Below are 27,415 nucleotides of genomic sequence, written 5' to 3'. Positions count from 1 at the left end.
CTCCAATTTCTCGAAAAGAGATCGACTTTTAATTGCCTACCCCTTTTTTTATTTTTTTATTTTTTAACAAAAAAAAACAAAAAAAATCCCATGTTCAATTCCCCTTGTCCCTAGAATTGCTTTTTTTCTCCCATGTTAAATTTCCCTTGTCGCTCAACAGACCCACGATTTATTCCCCATGTTAATTTCCCTTGTCCCTCAACAGACCCAAAATATATTCCCATGTTAAATTTCCCTTGACGCCAAAGTGACCCAGGGGTTTTCGTAATGTTAAATTTCCCATTGACGCCAAAGTGACCCAGGGTGTTTTTTAATGCTAATTCCCCTTGACGCTAAAGTGACCCACTTTACTACTATTAGCTGGTTGATAAAAATAAAAATACTTTTCACCCACAAAGTATTTTCTCGACTTTTTCATTTCGTTTCAAATGACTAAGAAAGAGCAGTAGGTAAGACATCTTTTACAACAATCTTTAAAGTCCATGCACAACTATTAATACAATGTGTACGTGTGTGTGTGTGTGTGATTTGGATTTTTAACGTAGCTTTAACAAATTTTCAGTCATATCGCTACGATGTCTACAGTGTGACAGTTTACAGTGATGCCTATCACTGGGGACATGCAGCATGCACCCAGTCACATTATCCTGACACCAGGCCCACCAGTCCTAACACTAACCTCCTAATGCTGAGCGCCAAGCAAGGCAGCTGTTAGTACCGTTTTTGTAAGATTTTGGTATGACTCGGTCAGGGATCTAACCCATGACCTCCCGCATCCGTGACGGACGCTCTAACCACTAGGCCACTGGAGCGGTACAGAAAATGTAGATAAGGCTAAATGCATTCACTAAATTCGCATTAATTTTATCACAAATAAATGATGGATGATGATTTTAAACGTTCTGAATATTAAGTTTATACTCTTTCTATTTCTTTGAATCTGTTGATAAATTTTAATACCCATTGAAAGATAAAATACTGTTTTATAAAATGATCTGTAATTGCATGTGCAGTACACGCAATGCTTTCAGATCTATGCATGTGACAAAAGATATATGACGGTCACATAAATGTGATGGAAAAGGAGAGACTTGAAGGATCTGTTGCATTCTTGAATGATATAAAAATCGTATGACTGCTTTTTACTCAAGCTGAAAGCCTTTTGGTTCCTTAAAACACTAATAATTCAATTAGTATTTAACCAAATATAATAAAGCCATTTTCTTCTTGGTGTTTATCATCAATGCATTGTGTACAATTGTTGCTGAATTCAGGGTAAACAATAGCCAACATATATTTGCTCAGTCATCTGACATACATAACCACGCACCAATCAATGTGTCTAAAATAACATTTTTTGCCCCAAAAGTATAAACATTCAAATTCATGTATCTGCTATTCAAAAGTAAATAAGAGTTCATCAACGTCTCTTCTGTAAAATGTAATACACAATGGACCACCAAACATTACACCTACACAATTATAAGCAGTTTTGGTCATTGCTACATACATCCTGTAAATATATCCTATCCACCCACACCCACCCACCCAACCATATCTAAGACCTTATTTAAATCCATACATATAAATATAATCCCACATTATATCTTTCATGAATGTTCTGAAATATCGCTATACCCATATGCATAAAATCTGAATTGTTCCTTTATTTCTGCTCAGAAACGCAGACCACTTGTCAGTGTAATACTAAAGTTACATGTATAGGTTGTAAACGTTGCTGTTCACTCACTGGATAGAACCATTTGTTTTATAGGGGTGGAGGTATTTGCTATTATAATTAAACATTTTACTCCATTTTCAGTAGTGCAAAGCCCTAGTTATCAACACAACTGTCCAAAAAATATATGTATTTTTGCTTCTGTCTTTCAGAGAATGACTTAACAGGGATTTTTTTGAGACCACTCATCACCAACAAAATCAAATGGCTTACTCCCATATTTGGTTGCGGCATCTTTAACCTGCAGAACTGTTTATTTCAAGTACTTTACAACAACTGTCCACATGTACAAATTTCAGTTAATGTATTGAATCCTAAATACATGATCTTTTTTAGAAGCTACCCATGTAAGCATTTTTATTGTCAAAACCCAATCCCTTTGGACATCTACAGCAAATATGAATAACTCGGTGCTTAATAAGATAGAGTGAATGCAAGAGAATAAATTTAAATATTAAGATTTTAATGGAATCTTGCAGAGAAATTCTAGAAATTGTTTGAGGACCTTTACGATAGGATTACTAGTTTTTGCATAATCAGATTGGTTGGTGAGTACACTTACTCTATTTACACTAAGTACTCATGCTCTATTTACACTTTTAAGTACACATACTCTATTTACACTATTAAGTACTCATACTCTATTTACACTATTAAGGACACATGCTCTGCTTACACTATTAAGGACACATACTCTATTTACACTATTAATTACTCATACTCTATTTATATCATTAAGTACACATACTCTATTTACACCATTAAGGACACATTCTATTTACACTATTAAGGACACATACTCGTTTTACACTATTAAGGACACATACTCTATTTACACTATAAAGTACACATACTCTACTTACACTATTAAGTACAAATATACTAAGTACTCATACTCTGTTTACACTATTAAGTACTCATACTCTATTTACATTAAGTACTCATACTATATTTATACTATTAAAGGCACAATAGTGCAGTGTCTGTAATTTTGTGAATGTTACAGATCATGTAAATAATGAAATGTGTCGACTTATAAGCTGAAATAATTCACAAAAACCTAGAGTTTGTGAAGATTCAATTAAGTAATTGATAAATAAACGAGAGAAAATGAATTTTGTGGGGGCCCGATTTAATTGAAACGTGTAGGTCACGAACTGTTACGGAAGCCTCAAGTGACCACAAAAACGTATACGTCATCTTCGTCCAGTGGGCGGGTTATGAGTCACGTGATTGTAATTTAAATATCTACTATAAAAAAAATGGCGGATACACGAGAAAGTCAAAAACGCAAAGGTCGCCCGCGCTTGTCACTTTCCGAGAAGAAACGTCGAAAAACTTTCAGAGAAACCGAACGGGACTTGTCAAGGATTCGTCTTGGGGACCAGTTTGTTCGATGGAGAGTATTGATGGAAGAGTTAGGACTGGCATCAGACACTGAAATGGCGAAGTTTTTGTTGGATAGGTAGGCAAATGACTGTGTTATATGGTGATACACATTAGTTTCCCCAGAATCAAGTGCCTGTGATGCCTATGTATAAGTGTTCTCCATTCTTCAATATCTTGTTCCTACTGTATGTTTGAAAGCATACTGTTTTATTAATACAATGTTTGCATAAGGACTTGATTTGCTTTGTAATATTCCCAAAATAGATATTATCGGCTGATCAGTATTTCACTGGGTGACTGCATTGTGTGTATTGTATGTTGGGGTGGAATATATTTTTCATAACAGCGTGCTCATAAAGGTCATTTTGTACACCTGTCAATTATCTTCGTGAGACAGGTTTTTTTAATTCGGCATGGGAACTTAGATACATTTACAAGCGTTATCAGTATTTATATCATCCCTCTCCCTCACACACAGTGACACACACCTTAGGTTAATGTGACATACACATTACTTGCATAAAAGTTTAATAACTTTTTTCATGTAAACATGTAGAACAAATGATACATGTTTAATGTTGAACTGTTAGTAGGGTTTTCTATATCAGAATGTTGAACTGATCCAGTAAAATGTTGATCTCATGCCTATGATAGGCTGAATAATGAATGCTAAGATTTTATTGTACATCTTTCAACTACTTACTAGTAAATTTATTATAAAGCATTGTATTGACTACAATTACAAAAGGATCTCTAGTCATGATAGGAAAGGATATTATAATGCTACCAGAATATATGGCTGGCAGGTTATTACCTTATCAGTTAAAGGTTTGAGCTGCAATCAAGTAAGTTTTATTTATGTCAAAATTTGTTAAATCTGTTATTATGTATCCTTGCTCAAATTAAGTATTTCAGTTCTAAGTGTTTAACACAAATCACAAAGAAACAGATTTAAAATATAAATTATAATACAAATGAATATTTGTTACGTATTTTTAGTTACGAAGTTACAAAGAATGTAGCAAATGATGAGCCAAAGCATGCAGAATCACTGGCCAGTACATCTTCGTGCTTCACATCAACACCTGGCCAAGTGCTTTTACGACATACAGAGAGAATGAAGACACCTTCAGTATCTAAAGTATCTGCTGTTGAGTCAGGAAGGTAAAAATTACAAATTTCTTGCAGAATTTTCTTTTTTTGGGGAGTGGTTGCTACAGTTGTCATGTTACTGAAAACAATAACAAATACAATGCTGATAAACGGAAATTTTTAAAACAGTTGCAGCATGTTTACTGTAATTGTTTTGGTTAGGCAAAAAAGTTCCAGTATACTGTGCTGGCTAACCCAGCTGTTTTTCCTCCACCTTCCACTTCCCTCACTACAGGTAAATGAATACTTTGAGAACCAGTGATTGTATAGTTTGAAATTGTGATTACATATCACATATGCTTTCTTTATGCTGTTTCCCATTTATAGCTATGTCCCACATGCAGTTCTTGCTAGCATCCTCTTCGTATCTATCCACTTAGCTCATGCTGAATGCACATAGGACATATTTAATTTAAAACAAAATTTTGAGATAATTATATGAGCCACATGTATCTGGTGTAGAAATGATGTGAACTGATAGCAGTAATTTTGAAGACAATGGGCAAGTATAATTAATTTACGTTTTTAATAGCTTCTTAAAATTCAGTAATCTATTGCAGTGAACATAATTAAATAACTGTCATCATGAATGTTATATTCTTGTTCATATATGTTCTTTTCTCATAATGAATAGGTATTCATTATACCTAGAAATTATTGTATTCACTTTTATTACTTAGGATACAGTGTAAAGTTGTAATTGTTTTTAGGTTAATAACTAAGTTTTTTATTTTAGTAACAGATTTTATCTTATTGACAACTTAGATTGTTCTAGAAATGAATTTGTGTCCTTCACCCTAGTTCTTTTTTTTGTGCCCTATTCATTTGATTTTGTTTACTTAAGAATTTACCCATTCTTGCATATTTCAATCTTATTGTTGTGCTCAGTATTTGATTTGGGTTGATTTATCTATTCAAATTTTTATTCATTGGATATATCAAAGTATTAATCTATAAAATACTTGCACTTGAACATTAACTTGGAATTGTTGTGAATTCAGTTAAGGACACCCTGGATTATATTATTTGAATTATACTATAGTCAGATAAAATCCTAGATTATATTATTGTAATTCATCAAAAGACTTGCCACATCTCCATATCACAGGCGACTAAAAACATATCAATACATTCAGAGGTGAATTTGTTTTTAGCACCACTGGAATTTAATTAGAATTTTATTCATTAGGACTAGTGATGGAACTTACTGGACTTTTTGTGATTTAATTCACAATACTGTTAAGCTCTTTTTAAATGTTCATTTTGTATTATATAGAATTAAATGATTTGTTGAATTGTACAAAACTAGTTGGTTTTCATTCTTTCATGTTATCCAACTTTTGGTATTGGAAAACTTTCTGTTTTGATGATTGCTCTTCATGCACTTTTAACTTTATGTTATCTACCTTCTTTTCAAGGTTGCCAATGGTCAAAAAAAATCGTGAATCATTTCTGGTTTTTGTGCAAGACTGCTAGCAGCTATGAACAATTTTTGGTGAGATTTCTGTCCTTGTATTTTTGACAAAATATATGTAAATGTTTGCAATTCTATATTTTTTTATGAAATCAAAGCTACAGTTCATAATCCTTATCTTCTGATTTCTTTTAATATATATTTTATCCATGTATATATACATCACCTAATCTTGTAGGTATGTAGTCTATTGAAAGTAATTTACTTGAAATGTCAGAGTAATTATAGGTTACTGCGTTTGTATGGGAAAATATGAACAAGTTTTTCGGATGGACACTGCACAACCTTGGAAGTGCAGTATATCCATCCGACAAACGAGTTCATTTTTTCCCCATATAAATGCAGTAACTTTTTTATTATATGCTCATTTTCTTATTCTACCTTAGGCTTGATTATATAAACAAAAATACACTACAAGAAACAAAGTAACTGAATGTATGCCATATTCCAAACTAAATACCTAACAGCAGATTCATCATTACACAACAACATTATTAACGCGCACATAACTCCGCCCAGATAAATCTGAACTTAGTCGCATCCTGGAAGACAGTTTATGCCTTGTCACTTGCATGTTATTTGTAGGAACCCATCAATTTTATGAAATCTGGCATCTAAAACAGAAACGTATCAAAAGTTAAGTTGGAATGTGGCAAAGCAGCTGCTATGTGGCAGTCCATGAAACATCAGCTTTAGTTCATTCAGAAACAAATTTAATCAGTCAAAACGTAAACAGTTTACTATGCGAGTGTACATGATATGTTTACAAATCAAAGGTGCTGGCGTCTGCGTCCATTGTTTGTTTACAATAGAAAGTAGTTCCTTTCTGAGTTCAATTTGAAGTTGCACGTGAGTTCAGTATCGTAAAATATTGAACGATTCTGACAATGCAGAGTTAACGGAGAAAAAAAAGAGCATATAATAATGTGGAATATTGAAGGAACGTTAATCCGAGCAAAACTGCAATCCTGCTACATGAACCATTAGCCAAATCTAGAACATAGCTTTCCATTGATTATACAAATCCAGCTGTATTATAATCTATCCATTTCGGGTCACTATGACAAAAGAGACCAGCTTTAGGTGCTTTAAATACTGAATGTCATTCTTTCAGAGTATCTGGAGGAGTGTCCTTCATCATATCACCAATAACATGAGTGGATCCTCTCACATGGCCATGGCATTAATAAATGCCTACATGAACCTTTGTCAGAGAATGAAGAGAGGACAAAACCTTGGCTTGATCCCAAGAAGAATGCCAAAGTCCTGAAAACCTTGGCACAGGTACTCTTGGACCAAAGGTTCCTAAACAGAGTGGACTATTACTTGAATTTCAGGATTGCAACAATTATATGTTAAGACTGCTTTAAATGTTATTATTCTCAACTTTAGAATAATTTACCATATATATTTACAATCTGAATATCTGAATAAGTTAGCATTCATACGATGTGTGTACATGATACATGTACAGTGACTGTCCTAATCAAGTCGTTTGCAAGTTCAGGTATAATACATGCACATCAGGTATAAACAATTCCATGACACTCTGTATAAACACTGCAGTAAGATTTTATATATGTAAAATTTACCAACATTAATTAGTACTTAATAATTGTTAGCAGCTTGCAAGTGACACATTACAAGATACATTTTCTTGATAATTGCAGAAGCACTGCTGAGTTCGAAGCTTTTCATCAGCACATCCTGATATACTGTGCCAAGATATTTTCATACACCCCTCCTTTGTACAGGATTAGGAATGTGCTAGCTGCTTTGGATCACAGTATCCACAGTGACAGAGGTGTAATGAGAAACAAAGAAGGGGAGATAGTTTAAGTTTGTTTAACTACAGGATATTAGAAATAATTTTACATATTGATTGTACATTATGATCCCAGCTTGGACATCAAGGCAATGGAATATTATTCACTTGTACAAGTCATGAAAACTTTGCATTAGGTAGAGTCATTTTGTAACAACTGGCACACATAGTTTTACATTTCTGGTAGGGGCCCCAAGAGGTCTAAAGTGCTCTTCGTTATGGATCACTGCCATCTCACCTCTGTCTGCGGCGGTTCGAGTCTAAGATTCAGCCAACGTGGATATGTGAGAAAGCTTGCCAGTAGCTTCTCGTGGGTCAGTGGTTCTTTCCAGGTTCTTCCTCCACCATTAATACTGGCCGCCATATATAGCCTATCGTGTGCTGAAAAAATGGCGTTAAACCTACAACAACAACGACAACATTTCTGGTAAGGAATCTTAATATTTTCATGTGTGCAGATCTTGTAATTAGTGTTCTTATCATTCTAGTGGATATTAATTTTGATTTGAACAATACAAGTCTAATAATTAAATCCAATGATGTATATAGCACTTTCCCAGAGGACCAACCCACTTTATTAATGACATATGGGATTCATGGAATTTCCTCAGGAGGTTTGTGGACAATGCTGACATCATCATGATTACTAACTTATACCTGCTGATGAAAATATGTTGCCTTCTGAAGAAATGGGTAAAAATGCAACCTGTCTCAAGTAGTACTTTGGAGATAGAACAAATAAGAACAACCCCCCCCCCCTCCCCCCCCGACAACTCCTCCTTAGGAATTGGTCATGAGGCTCAAATATTGGGTGAAAACTCAGTATAGGTTAACATATGGGGAGTTAAGAAAATAAAATTTTCTTTAAAACAGGTATCATTGCTGTTACAACAAAAAAAGTGGCAGATGTTCCGTCTACCCTTGCAAAGAAAAGAAAACATATCCTCACATCAGGGAGCTTATTCAGAAAGCCCTCATCTGCCAAATTGAGGACAAGCAGGGTAGGAGGAGGAGAAGAGAACTTAAGGAAGATGATCCCAGGAGAATTAGTAGAAACCTGGCACCTCAAGAACCACCATCAACTCAAGTTTTGGTGAAGAAGATCTCAATTTTAGTTATGTAATATATGAAAGGTGCATGATATATGGATGTGTCTGCTAAGGCAGATTACACTTTATATACAGTAATGTAAATATCAGTAGTTGAAAACTGTATAATGTATCTGCAAGTGCTGAAAACTTTTATATTGATTATATATGACCTTACCCACATTGTTTATAGGCAGAATAGACTGGTGTTTAAAAATATCTGAATGGAAGCATTATTGTTTGATGGGATATTATGTGCAGTTACAACAAAACAAAGAATGAAGTCAAATGTATTTATTTATATATAAATTTGTGCCCATAAGAAGTGTTTACAAAAAGTTCAGACAAGCCTGGAGGGGATGAAACCGGTGTATTGTCCAAAAGAATCTGGATATTTGTCACGTATCCGCCAGACACAGCAAGAGGGAATGACACGTCTCTGTCCACACCCCAGTCTTCCATGCTGCCATAGTATGAACTGCCTGTAGGCAGCATGACTGTTCGCACTCATCAAGTCAACTTCATTGTCAAGTACAAGAACATCCTGTCTGTACATCCTGGCCAGAGCAACTGCAGCCCCATCAAGGATTAGAACTTGAAAATCCTGAAAAATTATTCCAATTTGTAATATGCTATTTTGAAAATGTAAAAAATGTTTTAAAAAATAATAGGAACATGCACTTATTCAAAGTTTATTCATCTTTTATCAGAAAATTCCAATGTAAAAAATATATGGAAAAAAAACTGTTTTTATTTTGATAAGAGTGCTGAGTGTTCCATCGCAACCAGAACTGATATTAAGTGTTTGGGAAGCATTTCTAGAAGTCAGAGACACCTGCATTGGGATCAAATAGGAATGGCTGATTGCAGATGAAGATAGAATCTTATCTTTCTAGCATCATCAGCTTAGATTTGTTTAGCATAGTGAGGTACCCACATTGAAACCAGGTAATGAATAGAATCTACTTGAGTATCAATTGTAAAAAATAAAACTCCTTATCATTTGCTTATGTATGCATCTCTGTTTATGCTTTTGGATGGCTTACAATTTTAAAATTTATTCACAGTGATTGCAAAGGAATAATCCAAGCATGTCTCGTTTTGTATGAAGTTTCGCTAAAATTCATGAAACATTATACGTTAAATAAACTCTTAAGCATATCAAAAATAATGCATTAAGCAGCAATGCGCATTATAAACAAAAGTTTATATATTCATTACCAGCAAAAGTGATATACAGTGCTGTCTCTCACAACACATCTTTTCCAGGTCTGTGGGCATCTCCCTACATTTTCCACACACACACCAATCTGGCAATCCTGTGTTGGGGGATGGGTGATAACCACCACACTGCCTTGATCCTGGCTCCAAGACCAGGCTTGGGTGGAACTGCAACATCTGTATGAAAAGTTCCCTCAGCTTGTCTGGCTCCACATTTGTTAGGATCTCCTGGAATCAGTTTCAAAGATTAAGTATACTGAATCCCCAAATGTATGTGGTACAAAAAGTTTGAAAGCTAAAATCACGATACCATGGAAATTGCAACATTTACAACAATCATGTATTTACATATGGTATCAATCTTTGCAGGTCCACCTTGGAAAAAGAAGTGACTGCAAATCTTGTAAGAGTAACTACCAAAGTTTTAATTATGTGTATACATGGATGCAGTATTTGATTTTATTAGTACAAAGTGCAAGTTACATATTCGTAGTCAGTTGTTACACATATCATGTATAGTGAAAGACATTTTCTGTAATGTAGCCCACATACCTGTCAAGTTATTCACACCTTTTGTGATACATATTTTGTACATACAATAACATGCTCAAGAAATAGATAAAAGTTATTGAAAGAATTTAAACAGTTTCGAAACTGTCCGTGTTATTACATCAATAAAATGTGTTATTTTAGAAATCATTTACAGTATGCACCCAAACCTGAATGCAATTAAAATTTGTATTCAATAGGTTATATCAAATATGAAATAAAAATTGCAAGCCTTCATATCATTCCAAAATCGGGGCAAATAAAACATTCTTAAGTTTTTATGATTATAATGATAGTGCATACATAATATTATCTTGATATATTTTGGCATGCATCATATTTAAAACAGAAGAAGTAAAGTGTAGTCATTATTTTACAAGGCTTAAATAGATATTTTCACAAGTCTAATTTATTTAGAAATCTGCAACATAATAAAGTCTAATCGCTGAAGATCTCATAGACTTTTTGTCATTATTTTGAATTTTTTGAAAATAAAAATTATAAATTTATTACTTAAATTGGAAGAGTATCAAATATTTGTTGTGTATGCCACTAGTATAGATCACTTCTACCTATATATAAAATGATTTTAGCTAGTTTATATTTTGATTATCACAGGAATTTAAAATTGTACCACAAGCATATATTTACGTCAGTCTATGTATTTTGCTACGTATGGTTACTTGAACTCCTAAACAAATAGCCCTGTATCAGTAAGTATAGTGACTACCATAGACAAAATAGATGACATGTATTATATAAGGCGGCCATATAAATGAGGTGGCCTCTGTATTTTCAGTGGTATCTGTGCATGGTTTTCCTTATCAAATGATATTGGGGTGGGGTGGTGAGTAGCAACAAAACGTAAAGCAGTTTAAACATACATTGTTTGGTAAAATAATCTTTCAATTGAAGTATGCATTTTCTAAGTTGTGCAATACACTTCTCACGTGTATATATTAGAATCTTTGCCAAGTACCAAACATTTTTCAATGTGTATCAATACTTGTTTTGCAAGGTATAAATAAACAATTACCCTCATTCTTGTCTGCCTTGTCTGAACTATGTGTAGAGCTTGGTTGGCTCTATTTTCAGGATGCACTGCATGTCTTCATCCTCTTCCCCCTCTGGTTCTTGCTCCACGCCTCATCCTTCCTCTCCCTCTCCCTCTTAAAAGTCGCTCTGGACTTTAGCTTGAAAGTGAGCTGATTTCAGTCTAGGTAATGACAAAATTTCTATATTGGAGTTTATCATTTGGTGGGTATCTTCTGTATTACATATTATAATTACTACCGTAGTCCAGTTGTCACTGTTTTGAATTTTGATATGTAAAATTATTTCATAATTATACAACTAATATATTCATACTTACTTATCAAACTTATAGGAATATAATGCTATATGAGAATCAGAAATTAATACATGAGAGTTTGTGATCTGATGGATGTTTTCTGTGCTGGATCGGGTCATAGGGGGGTCCAAAATTCCTAGATGGGCACCAAAGCTAAATCTCTGTGTATATTTACTCAGGGTGCATAATACCCTATAAACATGTGCAAGGATAAAACCAGTCTATCCCCTAGGGTTACAAGTCTGAGAGTCAAAAATCTCCTTGGTGTCAAAACTGGGTTTAAAAAAAAGAACTTTGGTATCAAAACGGGGGATCAAATGAAAAATTTAAGGGTCTCTGAAGCGCTTATGAAGGTAAAGGGAAACACTGAAAACGGTGGTCAAACTTCAAGTGACAATGTGACTGTACGTTTGTGTGTGTAATTTTTTATGATCTGTCCCGGATTCCATACTCCAGTCGCAATTTTTAATAAAAATTGTATTTATAACCTTATTTATGTATGGTACTAACTTAGACAAGCATACCACGAATTCGTTTCCGCATTGTTTGAAATGCCAGAAAGATGAGTGTTAGGGTCCAGTGGTGAGAATCTGGTTAGAATTTATAAACTGAATAATGAAATTACTCAGGTTTTAGCATTTTTTAATTTCCTAGATGCTTTTCATTTATAAAATTGGGGTGGGGGTAAGTAAGGGACTAGGGAGTGCTAAATCGAGTACTTCTGCAATACTGTCAAAGCACATCGATTTAAATCATTCTCGTACCACAAAAAAACTATTTAAATATAACTATAAGAGTAGTTCTAAATAAATTTCAACGCTTCCTCTCAAAACTAGAAGTAGAAAGGAAATGATAAGGAGAAAAGAACGAGATCTAAAGAAGATCATACTCACTGTTGTTGACATTTTGCGGCTTCTGGTAGCGTGGTTGTGTTTTACGTCATCAACATCAGTGTACAGAATTCTGCATATAATTATGCAAATTTTGGTCACCGGAATGATGTGTGTTATTTGATCAGGATCTGCCAATCACTGCCGAGTGCAATTTAAATATGGAGATGATAGATTCGTTACACTACGTACAAAGATTTCAGAAAGCTCGTGTTTCATAAAAAGAACCTCTATGTACTTGATATTACCCTAGAATTGCCTTTTAAATAGTATTCAATTAGTTGATATATATAAATGTCCTAACATTTTTGTAAGCAAATTCACCCTCAGCTGCACTATTGTGCCTTTAAGTACACATACTCTATTTACACTATTAAGTTCTCATATTCTACTTAAAATATTAAGTACTCATAATCTATTTACACTATTAGGTACTCATACTCTATTTATACTGTTAAGTACACATACTCTATTTATACTGTTAAGTACACATACTCTATTTACACTATTAAGTACTCATACTCTACTTAAAATATTAAGTACTCATAATCTATTTACACTACTAAGTTGTAAATTTTCTTATAAATGTACTGTGCATGTATGTGCCAATGCATGGTTCTCTGCCAAAAATATAAAAATTAAATATGTAATATTATTTTATACATATATCGTTTAATATATATCAATTAAGTTGGTAACTGCACAGCTGAAGCCCATATATTTGTACCCCACCTCACCCCATCCCCTCCATCATGTATTGACATGCAATATTTTCTTCATTTAACTGGCTTATCATGATTTTGTAGGATACAGCCCATTACAAAGTGCAATGGTAATTTGTGGACTCTGACCAGTGTATTATTGCTGGGTTTCACTGTAATTAGCTCCAAACAGAATTATGTCAGGTAACTTGCAGGCTGAATACAATTAAGAACCTCCTGATTTTTAGATACCTCAAGCAAAACCAAAACAAAGCAATCAGCACTCCCATCTTTAACCCTAATCAATATTATACACCTCTTCTTTCCAGATTCAGTGAAGATGACGACCATGTCATGACTAAACTACAAACTATCCTACATGCATTCTAATTTTTACATGCACCAGAAATGAGGTTGGACTTATATGTAATATGACATATATAGTTCTTAGTTCAAACAGGAAACAATATATGTTACTGGATGTAGTGTACAAAAGAATCTTGTAAACTGAGCAAATCTCAATGTTTTCAATGGATTGCCACTAAACTTTATGTTCTGATCATCATATGAAGATGTGTATCGTTACAAATTAATGTCTTCTTGTATTGTTTGTAAGAGTTTCTGCCCCTTTAGTCCTGAAGCTGAATGCAGCGAAGAAATGAATGATTCAGGTGCCATTTGTACTGCAGCTTTTATGTGAAACTGGGTATATGTTATATTCATCTTCTAACTATGCTTATTTTGACAGATCTCTCAACTCTGGGGATATTTGTAAGAGTTATTGCCATTAGGTACCTACAGCTTGATACAATATATGACAGAATTTTGTGACTGCAACTACTCTTTGAAGTTTTTGCTGTGAAATTGTGGAAATATAATGGTTGACAAATCAGAATGTACTTGCAAGAGTTATGCACATTTTTGACTAAAGAATCATTACCATCATGGGGTTAGGGGTGAAATATGTGAGAGGGAGGGTTATATTTACATGAGAAAGCACTCACAATTCCAAGTTTGTAAAATAAAAAATATAAAAAAATAAAATAAAAAAGCAACAACAGTATAAATAAGACATGTGATGAAATAGATGTTGAATGATATTTATTAAAAAATCAAGACAAGTGAGCAATCATTAAAAGTCACTTGTGTTAAGAGGCCTGTTAGGCCTTTTCCACATAGGTGACCGCTTAAGACGGGCCTAACTTAACATTTTAAGCATATCATAGGATTAAATGATATTCTTGTCTTGTCAGTGCTTGTTAGGAAGAACTATCAAAGCAAAATAGTACTTGTTGTTGTAACAAAACTATGAATAATACAATTTTATTATCAATCTGCTCAAATTTAAATATGTGACCATGGTCGACATTCAGCCAAGTGATTGTCACTTCACATCTCAGGATCTGACAATCTTGTGCCCAGTGCGTACCAGAATATTGGGTGAGGGCTACCACATATATAAATCAGTTAGCCTGGTGTATAACCGTATTGTTCTATTTTTTTTCAAAACATTACTTACAGAAATACAAAGGATCATAACTGTTCAAGACACATATGAAGGTAAAAGGAAAGCCCTCAAGTTAACAATTTTTTTACCTTAGGTTACTGAATTAGAATCAGGCCACCAAGTTCTTTTCTTGGCAGCTGGCTTGGTTGCCATCAGATTTTGACATCTGTTGCACCTGGTACAATCTGCACAATTCTAAAATGCAATATACAACTTACTAATTGCTTAGGAAGTGGTACCTACTCAATACGATGTAAGTAAAACCTGCCTAGGTATCCTATAGAGGCTCCGAGTTCAACAACAACAAAAAAAAGGTGCCATGATGTCACTAAGCTATGATTCAAAACGTTTCTGCAACTGGTCAGTTATCCACTGGAATCGTGCAAGAACTGACAAACAGCATCTGACAGAAAAGCGCAGCTTGGCAAAAAAAAGTGCATCCTGGAAAATTTTCTGCTGGTGCAGCCTGCCAGTTAGTCAATCAAAACATGTTCACATATTTGATATACCTGAATGACAGGTCAATTTTGTTTCAATCTCTGAAAAAAACCTGCTACAAGCCTCCCTTGAGTTCTGAGGCCCACAGTTTAAATGTCCTGTCGAATGATACAGAGGCAATAAATTTGAGATCTGGGGAAACATCAACACTCATAACTTTCCCCTCATGTCCTGCAAGGGTCTTCAAGGATGCCCAAGTAGAATTAGCCCATATCTGAAATAAAAATGTTAGAAAACCCATCTCAATGTTACCCTGATTCATGGCATTGATAGAAGATTTTAAATGTTTATAAATGTTTTAACTTTATCTGATATTAAATTTTTAAAGTATTTTTACATTATATTAACAGGTTTAAAAAAAGGACAACAATATTTTCCCTTTAATTACACCAACTCTTTCCACGTCATAAAAGTCATCCAGATAATCTTTTCTCACTGAGGATTTACCTTCACATACAAATGTAAACAAAAAATTTTTAAAATTATTTTAGCTGGTGATTTTTCTAAGTCTTAGAAAACAAGTTACAGATTTCATCAAATTAAGGAATTCCTTATTCTACCCTTTGAGAGTTCAAATGTTTATTTACATCCTTAATTATGACAAAGTTTCAATATTGTCAAAAGTGTTGTCTGTAACATAAAAGGAAATTTTATTTTTTGGAGAAATGCTGAAGATTTCAGTGGTCTGCATAGACAGCATAACTGTATTCACATTTTTGTCAAACAATATCACACATCTAACTGGAAGTGCCATACCATGAAGCTGTTTTCTGATTGACTTTAGTAACCAATTCAAAAACATTTGGATTCCCTCTAAAACCATCCCCATCACAATAAATGGACAATCCAGAAGATATTTTGGATGATTCATTATATTTGGCAGTCTAACATAGGTACCAAGCACTGACATTGATTTCTGGTACATATAAAATAAAATTAGGGTTATCCCTATTCCAGGATCTATCCTGATAGGCATCATCCAAAAAGACCATACTGTGCTGTCAAAAGTGCTTAATATAAGTTGCCAAAATTATATATAAGTGACATGAAATAAATCAGTTTACACTTTTAATACAAAAGGCACAAGTGGGCTTTATATCACTCTACTGGCAGCCAACAAGCGTAAACTTTTGAAAGCAATTTCATACATGTGGTATAAATGCAAGCAGAAAGAAAAGCTTGCAGCACTTTGCTAGCACATTGTCTATTAGGATAAGAGTGTTTCTGGTTTCATGTTAACAAAAATTGTATTGGTTGGTCAGAATAAACTTTTCTAAACTCATTCCCCCACCCCCATTTCACAAAAGTGAACGAATATAATTGTATTCCTTGACACAAGACTCTGCATAGACATTTTGTTTCTTAATATTCTGGTTGTATGTGATGTTTTAAGAAAACTCATTCCCCACATTATATAAATACTATTAATGTTAAGAAAACTTTGTTTTTTTAAAACAGATTATTCATTTTAGTCCCTATGGTGTATTATTTAATTAATTTACATAGTTTGTCTATTACAATTCATGAATTCTATTTTTCCCTTGGGTATATTATTATTATTATGTTAATTTATATAACTCATTTAGTTAAATTCATGTATCCTATTGTTTTAATATTACTTTTGCTATTTTGGCCTAGACAGCTGTAGCAAGGTTAGACAATCAGATGCAAGATTACTTCATTAATATCCACACATCTCGTTCATTATCAGACCTCATCTATGAACTTGATGAAAAGCCCATATTTTAAATTGATCAAAATTGGATCAGAAATATGACCTACAGAGGTGTAACAAGCTTAGATATTCGAATTAGTATGCAAAGATCTCACTCACTATTAAACCTTCTATGATTTTAATACATGTCACATAATCATATAAACAAAATCTGATAAAACTGGATTAAACATATGGACTGCATAGTGATAAAAAGCGCCATAGTGATAAGAAGCTGCATACTGATAAGAAGCTGCATAGTGATAAAAAAAGCTCCATAGTGATAAGAAGCTGCATAGTGATAAGAATCTGCATAGTAATAAGAAGCTGCATAGTAATAAGAATCTCAACCAATCAGATGCATGATCACCTCCATAATATTGGTGACTCTTGCTCATTATCAAACACATCAGAGACATTTATGACATATGCTTATATTCCAAAACTGGATCACAAATATGACCTCCAGAAAGGCATTAAGGACAACCAATCACATGCAAGATCACCTCCTTAATATGCACAGATCTTGCCGACTATCAAACTTGTTGCAGATTTTGAGCATAACATATCAAGTGTGATTAAAACCAGATGAGAAATATGGACACCAGAGTGGTAACAAATAATTGTTGTTAGATACATTGCCATACCATAAACTCACTTGGACTTGCAAGAAGAAATAAGTCATAAAACTGGTCATGTTTACTCTTATAAGAATCAACCTACATAGAATTGATGCAGAGATCAACATTTTCTTTTTAATTTAGCAAATATGAAAAGATCATATTTTATTAGCTAATGTTTCTCATGTAGATATAAAAAAGGATGTAAATTTATCATCCAACATCAAAATTAAATTCAATATTCAAACCAAATCTGATGTTAAAACTTTCTTCTGTGTGTACAAGCATTCCTCACCTTAGAAGTACCATCATATGATGATGTAATTAAGTAATTCCCATGCTCAGCTGAAAGAAAAAAGAAAATATACTGCAAGATTTTCTTTAAAGCTCTCTTCAACTTTCACCAATGTACTTGGTTTTTCAAGGTTCAAAATCGTGTTTTTCAATGTGCATTATTACATTAAGTTTAAAGGATACATAAATGAAACTGTATGTAAGCACAAGAATATACTTACTATTACTCCATATGAGGAACATTTCTTGCAAACTTATTTTTAAAATAAACAAAAATAAAACATGAAGTCAGTAGTATGACTACTGATATATTTCCCATTAATATTAAACATCCTACATCTGGGCATTAGAAGTTATTCAATTCACATCAGAACGAGACAATAATATTACAAAAATACAACCTTGCCATGCATTTCCTAATATCATAAATTCTGGTTAGTAAAACATTTCAGTTCTGGGACTTGAATACTTTTATGTTCCATAATACAAACACTATGGGTTTATTAGACAAATCTACATAATACAATAAAACCTGTGGCACACCAACATACATGTGACATAAATTTTGTTATAAAATGTTTCATAGACCAAACTTGCTAATCTTACTATAATGTACACTTTCTTTATGACTGTTAAAACTCTTAACACAATATCTTTACAAAATCTTATGAAGCCACATTATCTAAGTTAGCGAGACTCATATTTCAAAAGTCAAAGGTCAGACATCTGCTCAGGCCAGCCCTGATAGGCGTCTTGTGTGTGTCTTTGGGAAAGGCACTTAACTCCCTTTCTTTGGAATGATATAACCAAATTCAGTACTAAAAGAACTGGTAAAAAAACCACAAACAATTTCACCAAATCTTCAGGGGCCCTGATGAATGGCCGAGTGGTCTAAAGTGCTCTCCATCACAGATCAATGCCATCTCACCGCTGTCTGCTTGGGTTCGAGTCTCGGGCTCGGCCAGTGTGGATATGTGAGAAAGCTTGCCGGTAGCTTCTCGTGGGTCGTTGGTTCTTTCCAGGGTTTTCCCGAGTTCTTCGTCCACCACTAATACTGGCCGCCATGTATGGCTTATCTTGTGCTGAAAATGGCATTAAACCCTACAACAACAACAACAGCCAAATCTTCATGTTGAGAAATAAAAACAATAACACTATATGTAATCACTTATAAGTTTCATCCAACTGCAAACAACACAGACCCTGATCTGCCATTACATCATGCATGAGCATATCAGGGTCTATGTTCGCTCAACAGATTACTCATAAAAAAATTGCACAAACCAAGATTTGCCAGCACATGATGTGATGGTACAGTTGCAGCTGGACCAGATTCATACGTGAGTATATATGGTATGTCTTACTACATGGCAAATTCCCTCCACCTATTTGCAATGTTTGACCATCCACTATTCCCCATCTCTGGACTATGAGATCACACACCAAAATGAACAATATAAGTGCCATCATCCTACGACTGTATGTTTTGAGTTTGCTTTGAAAAAAGTAACTGAAATTGCTATAAAAAAAATACCTTTCAACTCTGTCAAACCCTCCATGGACTGTAGGGCAGAGGTCAACAAATCAACCCCTTTCACACAAAACAGAGTATCACATTGTACTCTCACTAAAACATGGGGATCAATATACGAAAATAGCAAAGGCAGCTTATGCTGGAACTGGACTTTGTATCACACTATCCTCTCATTAAAGCATGGGAAAAAACATACAACAACAGCAAAGAATGTGCTTACAATAGAACTGGACTTTGCTGATGAGATACAAAACTAGCAAAGACTGTGCTTACGTTGGAAATGGACTTTACTGACGAGATACAAAAATAGCAAAGACTGTGCTTACGTTGGAAATGGACTTTGCTGATAAGATTAGTGTGAGCAGGAATTGTATAGACACATTTCCTCTGTCGGACATCCCAGATTTTGGCTGTGTTATCCTCTGACCCTGTTGCAACATGGAACCTATACAAGGAACAAATGTGTAACAAATGGCATAGTGAAACTATTTTTGTACCATAAATTTAAATCAATGATTATTCAAAATTGAAGATATAAAAATACTACAATCTGTCATTCAGTTCCAAGAAAAAAATGTTCTGCTGTTGAAAATAAGTATTGTGTATGTATATTACACTAGACAACAAAACAGGCTGCCGTGTAGTAGTGCTGCTTTTTGTTTATGTCAGAACAATACTGCAATAAAAACTATAAATATCTCACGCTATACAAAAGAAAGAAATATTCAACTTGTAATTATTCTACCAAAAAACATTACTATATACCAGAAGTATGTGATATAAATTTTTGATGAATGGCATAATGACAAATTGTGGTTGTTACTATTGTTATCAATTTCTTTTATTATTATGGTAATCACTATACAGTAGTCCCCCTCTTATAAGGCCACCCCTAATGCAGCAGGGAAGTGGCCTTATAATGCGGGAAGCCTTTCTAGAAGGGATGACAAATGCAAATAGTAAATACATATGAAAAAAGTCACAAGTACATTTAATTTTAAATATTTAATGTTTTAATTAAAAAATTACATGCATGATGTGAAATAAACGTAAAACAAACTTTGTCACCATTTGCAAAAGAATGCTATGAATAACCATTGATACAGTTTTAAAACTGTCTGTATAATTATGTTACAGTTCACATCATGTCACTTTGTTGATAACAATCTAAAAAACAAACCAGTCTCATCACATTAAAAATATCCTTGCTGTCATATCCCCTGCATATATCGTTTAGTCTTTTGTTCCAGTCTTCGACAACTTCATTATTAACATCAGCTGATTCGCCGCTAATGACAGAACACTTGATATTGTGTCGCACTTGAAATCTGTGCAACCATCCGTTACTTGCGGTAAAGTCGTCATATCCCAGTTCAACTGACAAACTTTTTGCTTTTTCTTGTCTTTCAAATCAGGATACAAACGTCTCCTGGCTCAAACAATCTTCCTTTCTTCGTCCATTTCACCTTTCCACTTCTGCAGAATTGTTTCATTATCTTTCACGATATTGTTTATCTGAGTCTTCCCGACGTTAGTTTTCTGCAAGGATCCTCGACGACCCCACTCCCCACCCCCGTCAGTTGAATTACTTTCACGTTCTCCTCTAAACTGAGAATTTTTATTTTCCTCGATGACATGTTGATCTTTTTGCAGTAAGTTATTCATGTTGCCAACTACAATACTGATAAAACAATTTTGTATGCATCTAAACAAACTGCTGTGTGTTTTTAAAGGAAGTGATCTTGTCACGTGATTCGTTAGTCGCAGTCTGGTACCCTATTGTTTTTATACATTTCTTGAAACTAGGTGAGAGAAGCCAAAACGGCTTCGATATGTACCATTAACATCACGCAGATTTGACCTCGCGGCTGCTAGGATTCGTAATTTTGACAATTATTGTCAGTAGTAATAGCCACTGATTACCAAAGTGAACAAGCTCAACATCTTACTAAGGGAAGCCATAAAGGCTATTAAACCATTTTCCTGCTGACTTGGGTATTGTACATCGATACTGCCACTTCTCAGCTGTTTCTACTGTTCGATAATTGTATTCTTAACAATTATCAGAGTGACTAAACCGGACATCTTATGATAACACAGCAGTAAGGCTAATTGGATTACATGTACGTACCCTTTTGTATGGATTAAAATTTGAGTCTTTCTCAGTTTTTATGGAATAAATTTGGCTTCTCGTGAGGCGTAAATGATATAATATTAACCTTAGTGGTAAATGTACTTTACTCAACACTTCTTTCAGTGACGAAAACCTGACATCGGGGAAACAGAAATCGGATTACTTAACACATGTTATGAATACAATACTGGTTCTGGATACATATTCAAATAAAATGCGGCCGCTTGTGAGGGGTAAATTTTATGATTTTGCACTAATATGCTGGCCGCTGGTCGCGTTAGCCGGGTAGCCTTTTGCGAGGGGTACTTTTGAACACAAACTCGTCGGTGCCAACGGATTCTGGGCGTAAGGAGCGGGTGGCCGCTGGTCAGGGGGGCCGTTCAAGAGGGGGACTACTGTAGTCATGTTTTTTAGAAGTTTACTTTCTTAGTAAGTATTACATAATCAAATCTAGCAATTGATACAGCATGGCAAAAAACTAATGATTTTCTGATCCAAAATACTCTTGAAGATGCCATTGAAATGCTAGTAAATATTTACCCATCTGGAGCAAAGGTGATGCTGAGTACAGCTTTTAAATGTCCTTCCAAAAACATGATACATCGACCACTTCTCAGATCCCACAAGCGGCCAAATCCATCTAGCCCCCTGAAATTGTAAGAACACTATTCTTCGATTTGCTTGAAATGTATTAATTTATTCTGAAAATGTAGGATTTAATTAGGCAAATAACTGAGGAGTGCAGTCACTTCTGACAGATTCAACTTCAAAATGGACATTCAGGAATTGAAATTTGCAGTCTATCAACTTCAAAATGGACATTCGGGAATTGAAATTTGCAGTCTATCAACTTCAAAATGGACATTCGGGAATTGAAATTTGCAGTCTATCAACTTCAAAATGGACATTCGGGAATTGAAATTTGCAGTCTATCAACTTCAAAATGGACATTCGGGAATTGAAATTTGCAGTCTATCAACCTCAAAATGGACATTCATGAGTTAAAATTCTCAGCTTATCATGTTACAAAATTACTTTAAATATCATATTAAGAATTCAAAGAAAATCACACCAGAAAAAATATCAGATAAAATTTCTCTTTCAGTGGATTTCTGTAAAAAAAACTAATTCAGCTATACCTGGCATTCTCAAATTTCACAGGTGTAATTAAATTCAAAACATGGCTACATTTCCTTTCAACAATCAATATGAAAACAATTATGATACACTTTTTCTGTATCATTTCTAACAATCATTCTCAATATTCTTCATTTCAAAAATGCAGCTAGACCTGCCCAGTTTTGTCAATTTTCATGCATGGATTTGACTGCCATGTTCTTTTACTCGTGATTGATGAGAATGATTGTTGGATATCTAGGTCAGTATTCTAACAATATGAATAACTGAAAAGCCAAGGATAAAGAAATGCTTACTGCGAATTAATTATTCTCATGAGGGACTAATTTTCATGGATTCATTACAAACCTAAAATTTAAAGACCCAAATAACAATGATTCCCCTGCAAATAAATTAGGACCTCTTCCCCAATCTATGAATTTAACTGCCAACAAATACATAATTTTTACACAAAAATAACCCTGCCAATTTATAATCACTCAAACCTGTCTATACTTGCTTATAAGTCAAGTCCAACTGCACACAATATGGGTCCTGATCTACTTATAAGTCAAGTCCGCATAATAAGGGTCCTGATCTGCTTATAAGTCAAGTCCACATAATATGGGTCCTGATCTGCTTATGAGTCAAGTCCAACTGCACATAATATGGGTCCTGATCTGCTGGTCACATATTGCACTGGGAGATCAAGATTTATGTTGCCTGGTCTACTGATTACTCCTAATAAACTATGCAGACCTAGGTCTACTTGGGTATTATGTAAGGGTACTCTCGCTTTCTCAAAAATCCATTGCCAATGTATAATGATTCCTGCCACACTTGTGTCAAAACATTCTTCCTTTATCCTATTTTTCCCTCCAAGTATCAAAATTGCAGCCATGCCACTGATAAAGGTTATCCGGTTGTTTCTCATCAAAATTTAACACAAAATGACACTAATGACAACTCAAATCCAGTCTGATCCTGGGGTAAAATGCTCTGTGGATACAGTTATGATGTGAAAGAGGTTTATCTGTGGAACAGTTTCAAACCTAAGGAGAGAAGACCAAACCACCAAATGGCTGCTGATATCCTCAACTAAATGTTGATTTAAGTTTTCTGTGTCCCTCTTGGTGGATAATTACTGAATTCACTAATATGGATTAAAATCTAATAATGCTAAAAGATTATAATTTAAATTAAGGCAATAGAGAATCTTCTTACCCTGTTACTGCTAGAGCCCCATCATTCTGGAAGCTAATATCGTAGACTGGTTTACTGTGTCCTTCCTGATGGAGAATCTCTTCCTGAGCCTCCAGGTCCCAAAGTCTCCACGAGTGATCAAAACTTGCAGATACAGAAAAAAGATGTTGTGGTGTGTGCTACCAGATAATAACAATTATTTTTCAAAATTAATATATTATGGAATCAAGCCAAAAATGAACATTTTGAGTTTCTTTTATGTCTTTACTTTCTAACATTTTGGGATATGTTATGTCAAAATAAAATCCTTACACATTCAATGATTATGAAATCTCAATGTTTATGCAAGCCAAATGGAAAACGCTGTACATATATATGAAAAAGTTACAGTTTCTCAACATACTCAAAAAATAATGGGATATCGTATGTGATTGGCTAGTCTTTGTAAAATAAGAACAGTAAAAAATGCTTATTATAGCAATAGTCCCTCACTATAAAGACCCTCAATTTAACACAGATCCCTTAAACATACATGCCAACCCCTGGCGAGGAAAATGTGTAATCCAAGTGGACAAAAAGAGTAATCTGAGCAGAAAAAGAGTAATCCACATATAACAAGATACAAATTCAATGAGCATATGTACAAAATGATTTATTTATCCATCTAGACTTTTAACATCAATTACTGCTTCAAGTTTTCATATTTAATGCTTTAAGTTTTAAAAAGCAACCTACTCTCATATTGCATGTCAAAACACTTTGTACCAGCTGAGACTATGAATGTTTTGCACACCAGTAGAGAACCAAGTGCTGGGTTACAGAGCCTGGATCTGAATTCAGTTTTATTTTTGTCAACAATACTGAACAATCTCTCACAGTCAGCATTAGAATGGTAAAGAACCAATATTTCTTTCATAACCTGACAAAGAAGAGGAAATTTATATCTTACAGTTATTGGGTATTTAGGCTGGGAAATAAGATGAAAAAAATCAACTGTCTACATGAAATACATTGTCAGGTAGAGTGCAAACTTGATACTTCAAGAGTTCTCCTAATTTATCAGCAGCCTTTCCTGCAGTATGGTGCATCATACGACAGAGAAAACCTGATATGTACAATGATGGAGACACTTTTCAAAATATAGAAGGCAACTCCTTTATGAATTCCAGTCATCTCTGATGCAGTTTCAGCTGAAAACTCCATACAGTTCTGCCAACTTATGTTTATTCTAAGTATTATCAAGCAAATAAAAAAATGTTTTCTCCAGTGGAATCTACTGTTAATTTTGGTAATGAAAGAAGAGCACTCTGACATTGCCCTTTGTGTTGTCAAAGTCTCTTACACAGACTGGGTACAACTTTTTGTCATAATCACAACTCCTGTCTGTTGCAATACTAAACAGCCCAATTTTCATGGCTTCTGCAATTTTAAGTGAATTATCTTCTGCTAAACACCTAACAATATTAGATGATTTTGTTCTTGCACATGCATATTATCTGCAATTTTGGAATCAGGAAACCTCCATTTGAACAAGGACCATGTAGTCTTCTACCGCTAGGGGTAGTCCATGTTCTATTAAGAATTTGGTAGATAATGCCTCTACATTCATTAAATTTGTGTCCACAATTACGTTTTGCTGTAAAAAAGGAGTTACCTTAGTATTGGAGTTAGTAAAACAAGCTAATTCAAAGTTTCTTTGTTTTACTACCATGACCAATATTAAAATCCTTTCCACGTTGCCTGCAAGTGGTGTGAAGCTGCCCTAGAATGGAACACTGTATTACATAATTCATGTATTCATCTCTGAATTGGTTTTTTTTGTCTTTTCCTAATCCATCTGTGAAATTATCTGAAAAATATTTTTGCTCTAACACACGTATCGACCAGAATAAATCTGACTTGACTTTTAGTGCCAAAAACCTACAGACTGGTTCTGTACCAGATATGAATTAGAACAAAAAATCTGTGAGCCAAGATTAAGAGTTAGAAAACCAGTCTGTTCTCTTCTAACTAAGCCATACAACTGCTATAAATAGAAACCCAGGTCGAAAGTAGAAACCAGCATGTTTCTTGCAAATGGGGCAACTGCTATAAATAGAATATAATACTGTTAGGAAAGTGCATGCAAGTCTTCGGAGAAGCGTACTCTTATGTCGTAGTTACATAAAAGCCATCCTTTCTAGAATATTGTCTGTGGGTTTAATGGCATGTTAATAAAAATGAGAAAGCAAATTATAAATTTTTTTGGGAGGGGGATATACCGAAAACACGTAATCTGAATACAGTTAGGCAAATGCGTAATTTAGTAAAAAAAACTTAAAGGTTGGCAGGTATGCTTAAATAATGCAGACATGGTTACAAATCCAAATAAATTAGCTTCACTTAGTTTTATCATTGCTCCTTAATTTACTTGATTTAGCGAAGTATATACTTGCTTATAAGTTGGGTCAAACTGCAAACAACACTGACCCTGATCTGTTGTTACATAATGTGCCAGTAGATCATATCTATGTGTTTTTTGTTCTACTGATTACTTCTAACAAACTGCATAGAATTAGATCTGCTGGCTCATTATGTGATGGTCCTATTCAGTTTGTAGTCAGATCCTACTTAAAAGCTAGTATATTCGATATTTCTTGGAATCAATTATGCCATGGTTTCATATCATTTACCTTTGTTTTTTTTATATCTTATTGTATATATACAACATGGCAATCTCTGACACAGCCCTTCTCTTAAGATATCACAGGACAAGGTGCCCTCATTTACAAAACATTGCACTTTAATGACTTCCATTGAATCACATTACAGCCTTCTTTCACTATAAGGCCTTTCATTATAACATGGTTCCTTTAAAAGGCCTTTCATTATAACATTGTTCAATAATAATAATACGTTTAGCTAAGTATACCATATACAGCACTTTTTTGTTATAAGGCCTTTCATTATAACATGGTTCCATTATAAGGTCTTTTATTAAAAGACAAGTATAGCTATGCATACCAATTCATTAAGAACATGTAGAGGTATAATTATGTATCATGTATTTCTTTACAAGGTAGTCTCACTGAAAAGTGATAAATTCCAAGGCTCTCATTGACAGTGTTATAATGATGGAATACTGTTATCTTGTACTTCATTACAAGGCAGTCTCACTATAAAGTCCCATGTTCTATGGCTCTCATTGACAGTGTTATAATGATGGAATACTGTATCTTGTACTTCATTACAAGGCAGTATCACTATAAAGCCCTGTGTTCTATGGGTCTCTTCTGACAGTGTTATAATGATGGAGTACTGTATCTTGTACTTCATTACATGGCAGTCTCATTATAAAGCCCTGTGTTATATGGCTCTCATCGACAGTTGCATAATAATGGAGTTTTGTATAATCAGGAACCAATGCAGTACATACCA

At 34.2% G+C, this 27,415-nt stretch overlaps 3 protein-coding genes across 7 annotated transcripts in view; 1 reads left to right on the top strand and 2 right to left on the bottom strand.

Moving 5' to 3' along the window:
* Positions 1-2,997: 2,997 nt before the first annotated feature.
* On the top strand, positions 2,998-11,477 carry LOC149780031 (uncharacterized). 5 transcript variants are annotated; one of them, XR_016414987.1, is made up of 5 exons: positions 2,998-3,203; positions 4,127-4,291; positions 5,698-5,774; positions 6,868-7,037; positions 9,936-11,477. XR_016414987.1 is itself a non-coding variant. In XM_089936791.1 (4 exons), exons 1-3 carry the CDS (start codon positions 3,001-3,003, stop codon positions 5,753-5,755), a joined length of 426 nt encoding a protein of 141 aa, XP_089792917.1. In that variant the 5' UTR covers positions 2,998-3,000; the 3' UTR covers positions 5,756-5,774; positions 9,936-11,477. The 5 variants fall into 5 exon arrangements, 4 of the variants coding, with proteins under 4 accessions (XP_089792917.1, XP_089792916.1, XP_089792915.1 ...); XM_089936791.1 differs by lacking the exon at positions 6,868-7,037; XM_089936790.1 differs by lacking the exon at positions 6,868-7,037 and having other exon boundaries at positions 8,452-11,477.
* LOC149780030 (P2X purinoceptor 7-like) lies at positions 8,946-14,324 on the bottom strand. The gene is made up of 3 exons (XM_089936787.1): positions 11,473-14,324; positions 9,888-10,115; positions 8,946-9,270 (listed from the first exon to the last, which is right to left on the bottom strand). The coding sequence occupies exons 1-3, from the start codon at positions 11,476-11,478 to the stop codon at positions 9,007-9,009; spliced, it is 498 nt and encodes a 165-aa protein (XP_089792913.1). The 5' UTR covers positions 11,479-14,324; the 3' UTR covers positions 8,946-9,006.
* A 133-nt stretch (positions 14,325-14,457) lies between these two features.
* Positions 14,458-27,415, bottom strand: part of LOC149780029 (U4/U6 small nuclear ribonucleoprotein Prp4-like) — a 59,179-nt gene continuing 46,221 nt past the window's right edge. The window contains exons 12-16 of the mRNA XM_089936786.1: positions 24,020-24,142; positions 22,220-22,327; positions 19,872-19,990; positions 18,013-18,062; positions 14,458-15,597 (exon numbers count right to left, since the gene is read on the bottom strand). Coding sequence (XP_089792912.1) covers positions 15,439-15,597; positions 18,013-18,062; positions 19,872-19,990; positions 22,220-22,327; positions 24,020-24,142 — 559 coding nt within the window. The 3' untranslated portion in view covers positions 14,458-15,438. The remainder of the gene's footprint in view (positions 15,598-18,012; positions 18,063-19,871; positions 19,991-22,219; positions 22,328-24,019; positions 24,143-27,415) is intronic.

The sequence above is a fragment of the Sinohyriopsis cumingii genome, chromosome 16 (genome assembly GCF_028554795.1).
Source record: "Sinohyriopsis cumingii isolate HCF-2022 chromosome 16, ASM2855479v2, whole genome shotgun sequence".
In the NCBI taxonomy this organism is placed as follows: domain Eukaryota; kingdom Metazoa; phylum Mollusca; class Bivalvia; order Unionida; family Unionidae; genus Sinohyriopsis; species Sinohyriopsis cumingii.
This window is presented reverse-complemented; position numbering and strand designations above follow the sequence as displayed.

Excerpts from the sequence above, each read along its gene's own strand:
- LOC149780031 (XM_089936791.1), top strand. The coding sequence starts at position 3,001 with ATGGCGGATACACGAGAAAGTCAAAAACGCAAAGGTCGCCCGCGCTTG. Across the intron at positions 3,204-4,126 it reads GCGAAGTTTTTGTTGGATAG|TTACGAAGTTACAAAGAATG; the intron begins GTAGGCAAATGA and ends ACGTATTTTTAG. Across the intron at positions 4,292-5,697 it reads TCTGCTGTTGAGTCAGGAAG|GTTGCCAATGGTCAAAAAAA; the intron begins GTAAAAATTACA and ends CTTCTTTTCAAG.
- LOC149780030 (XM_089936787.1), bottom strand. Across the intron at positions 9,271-9,887 it reads ACTGTATATCACTTTTGCTG|GATTTTCAAGTTCTAATCCT; the intron begins GTAATGAATATA and ends ATAATTTTTCAG.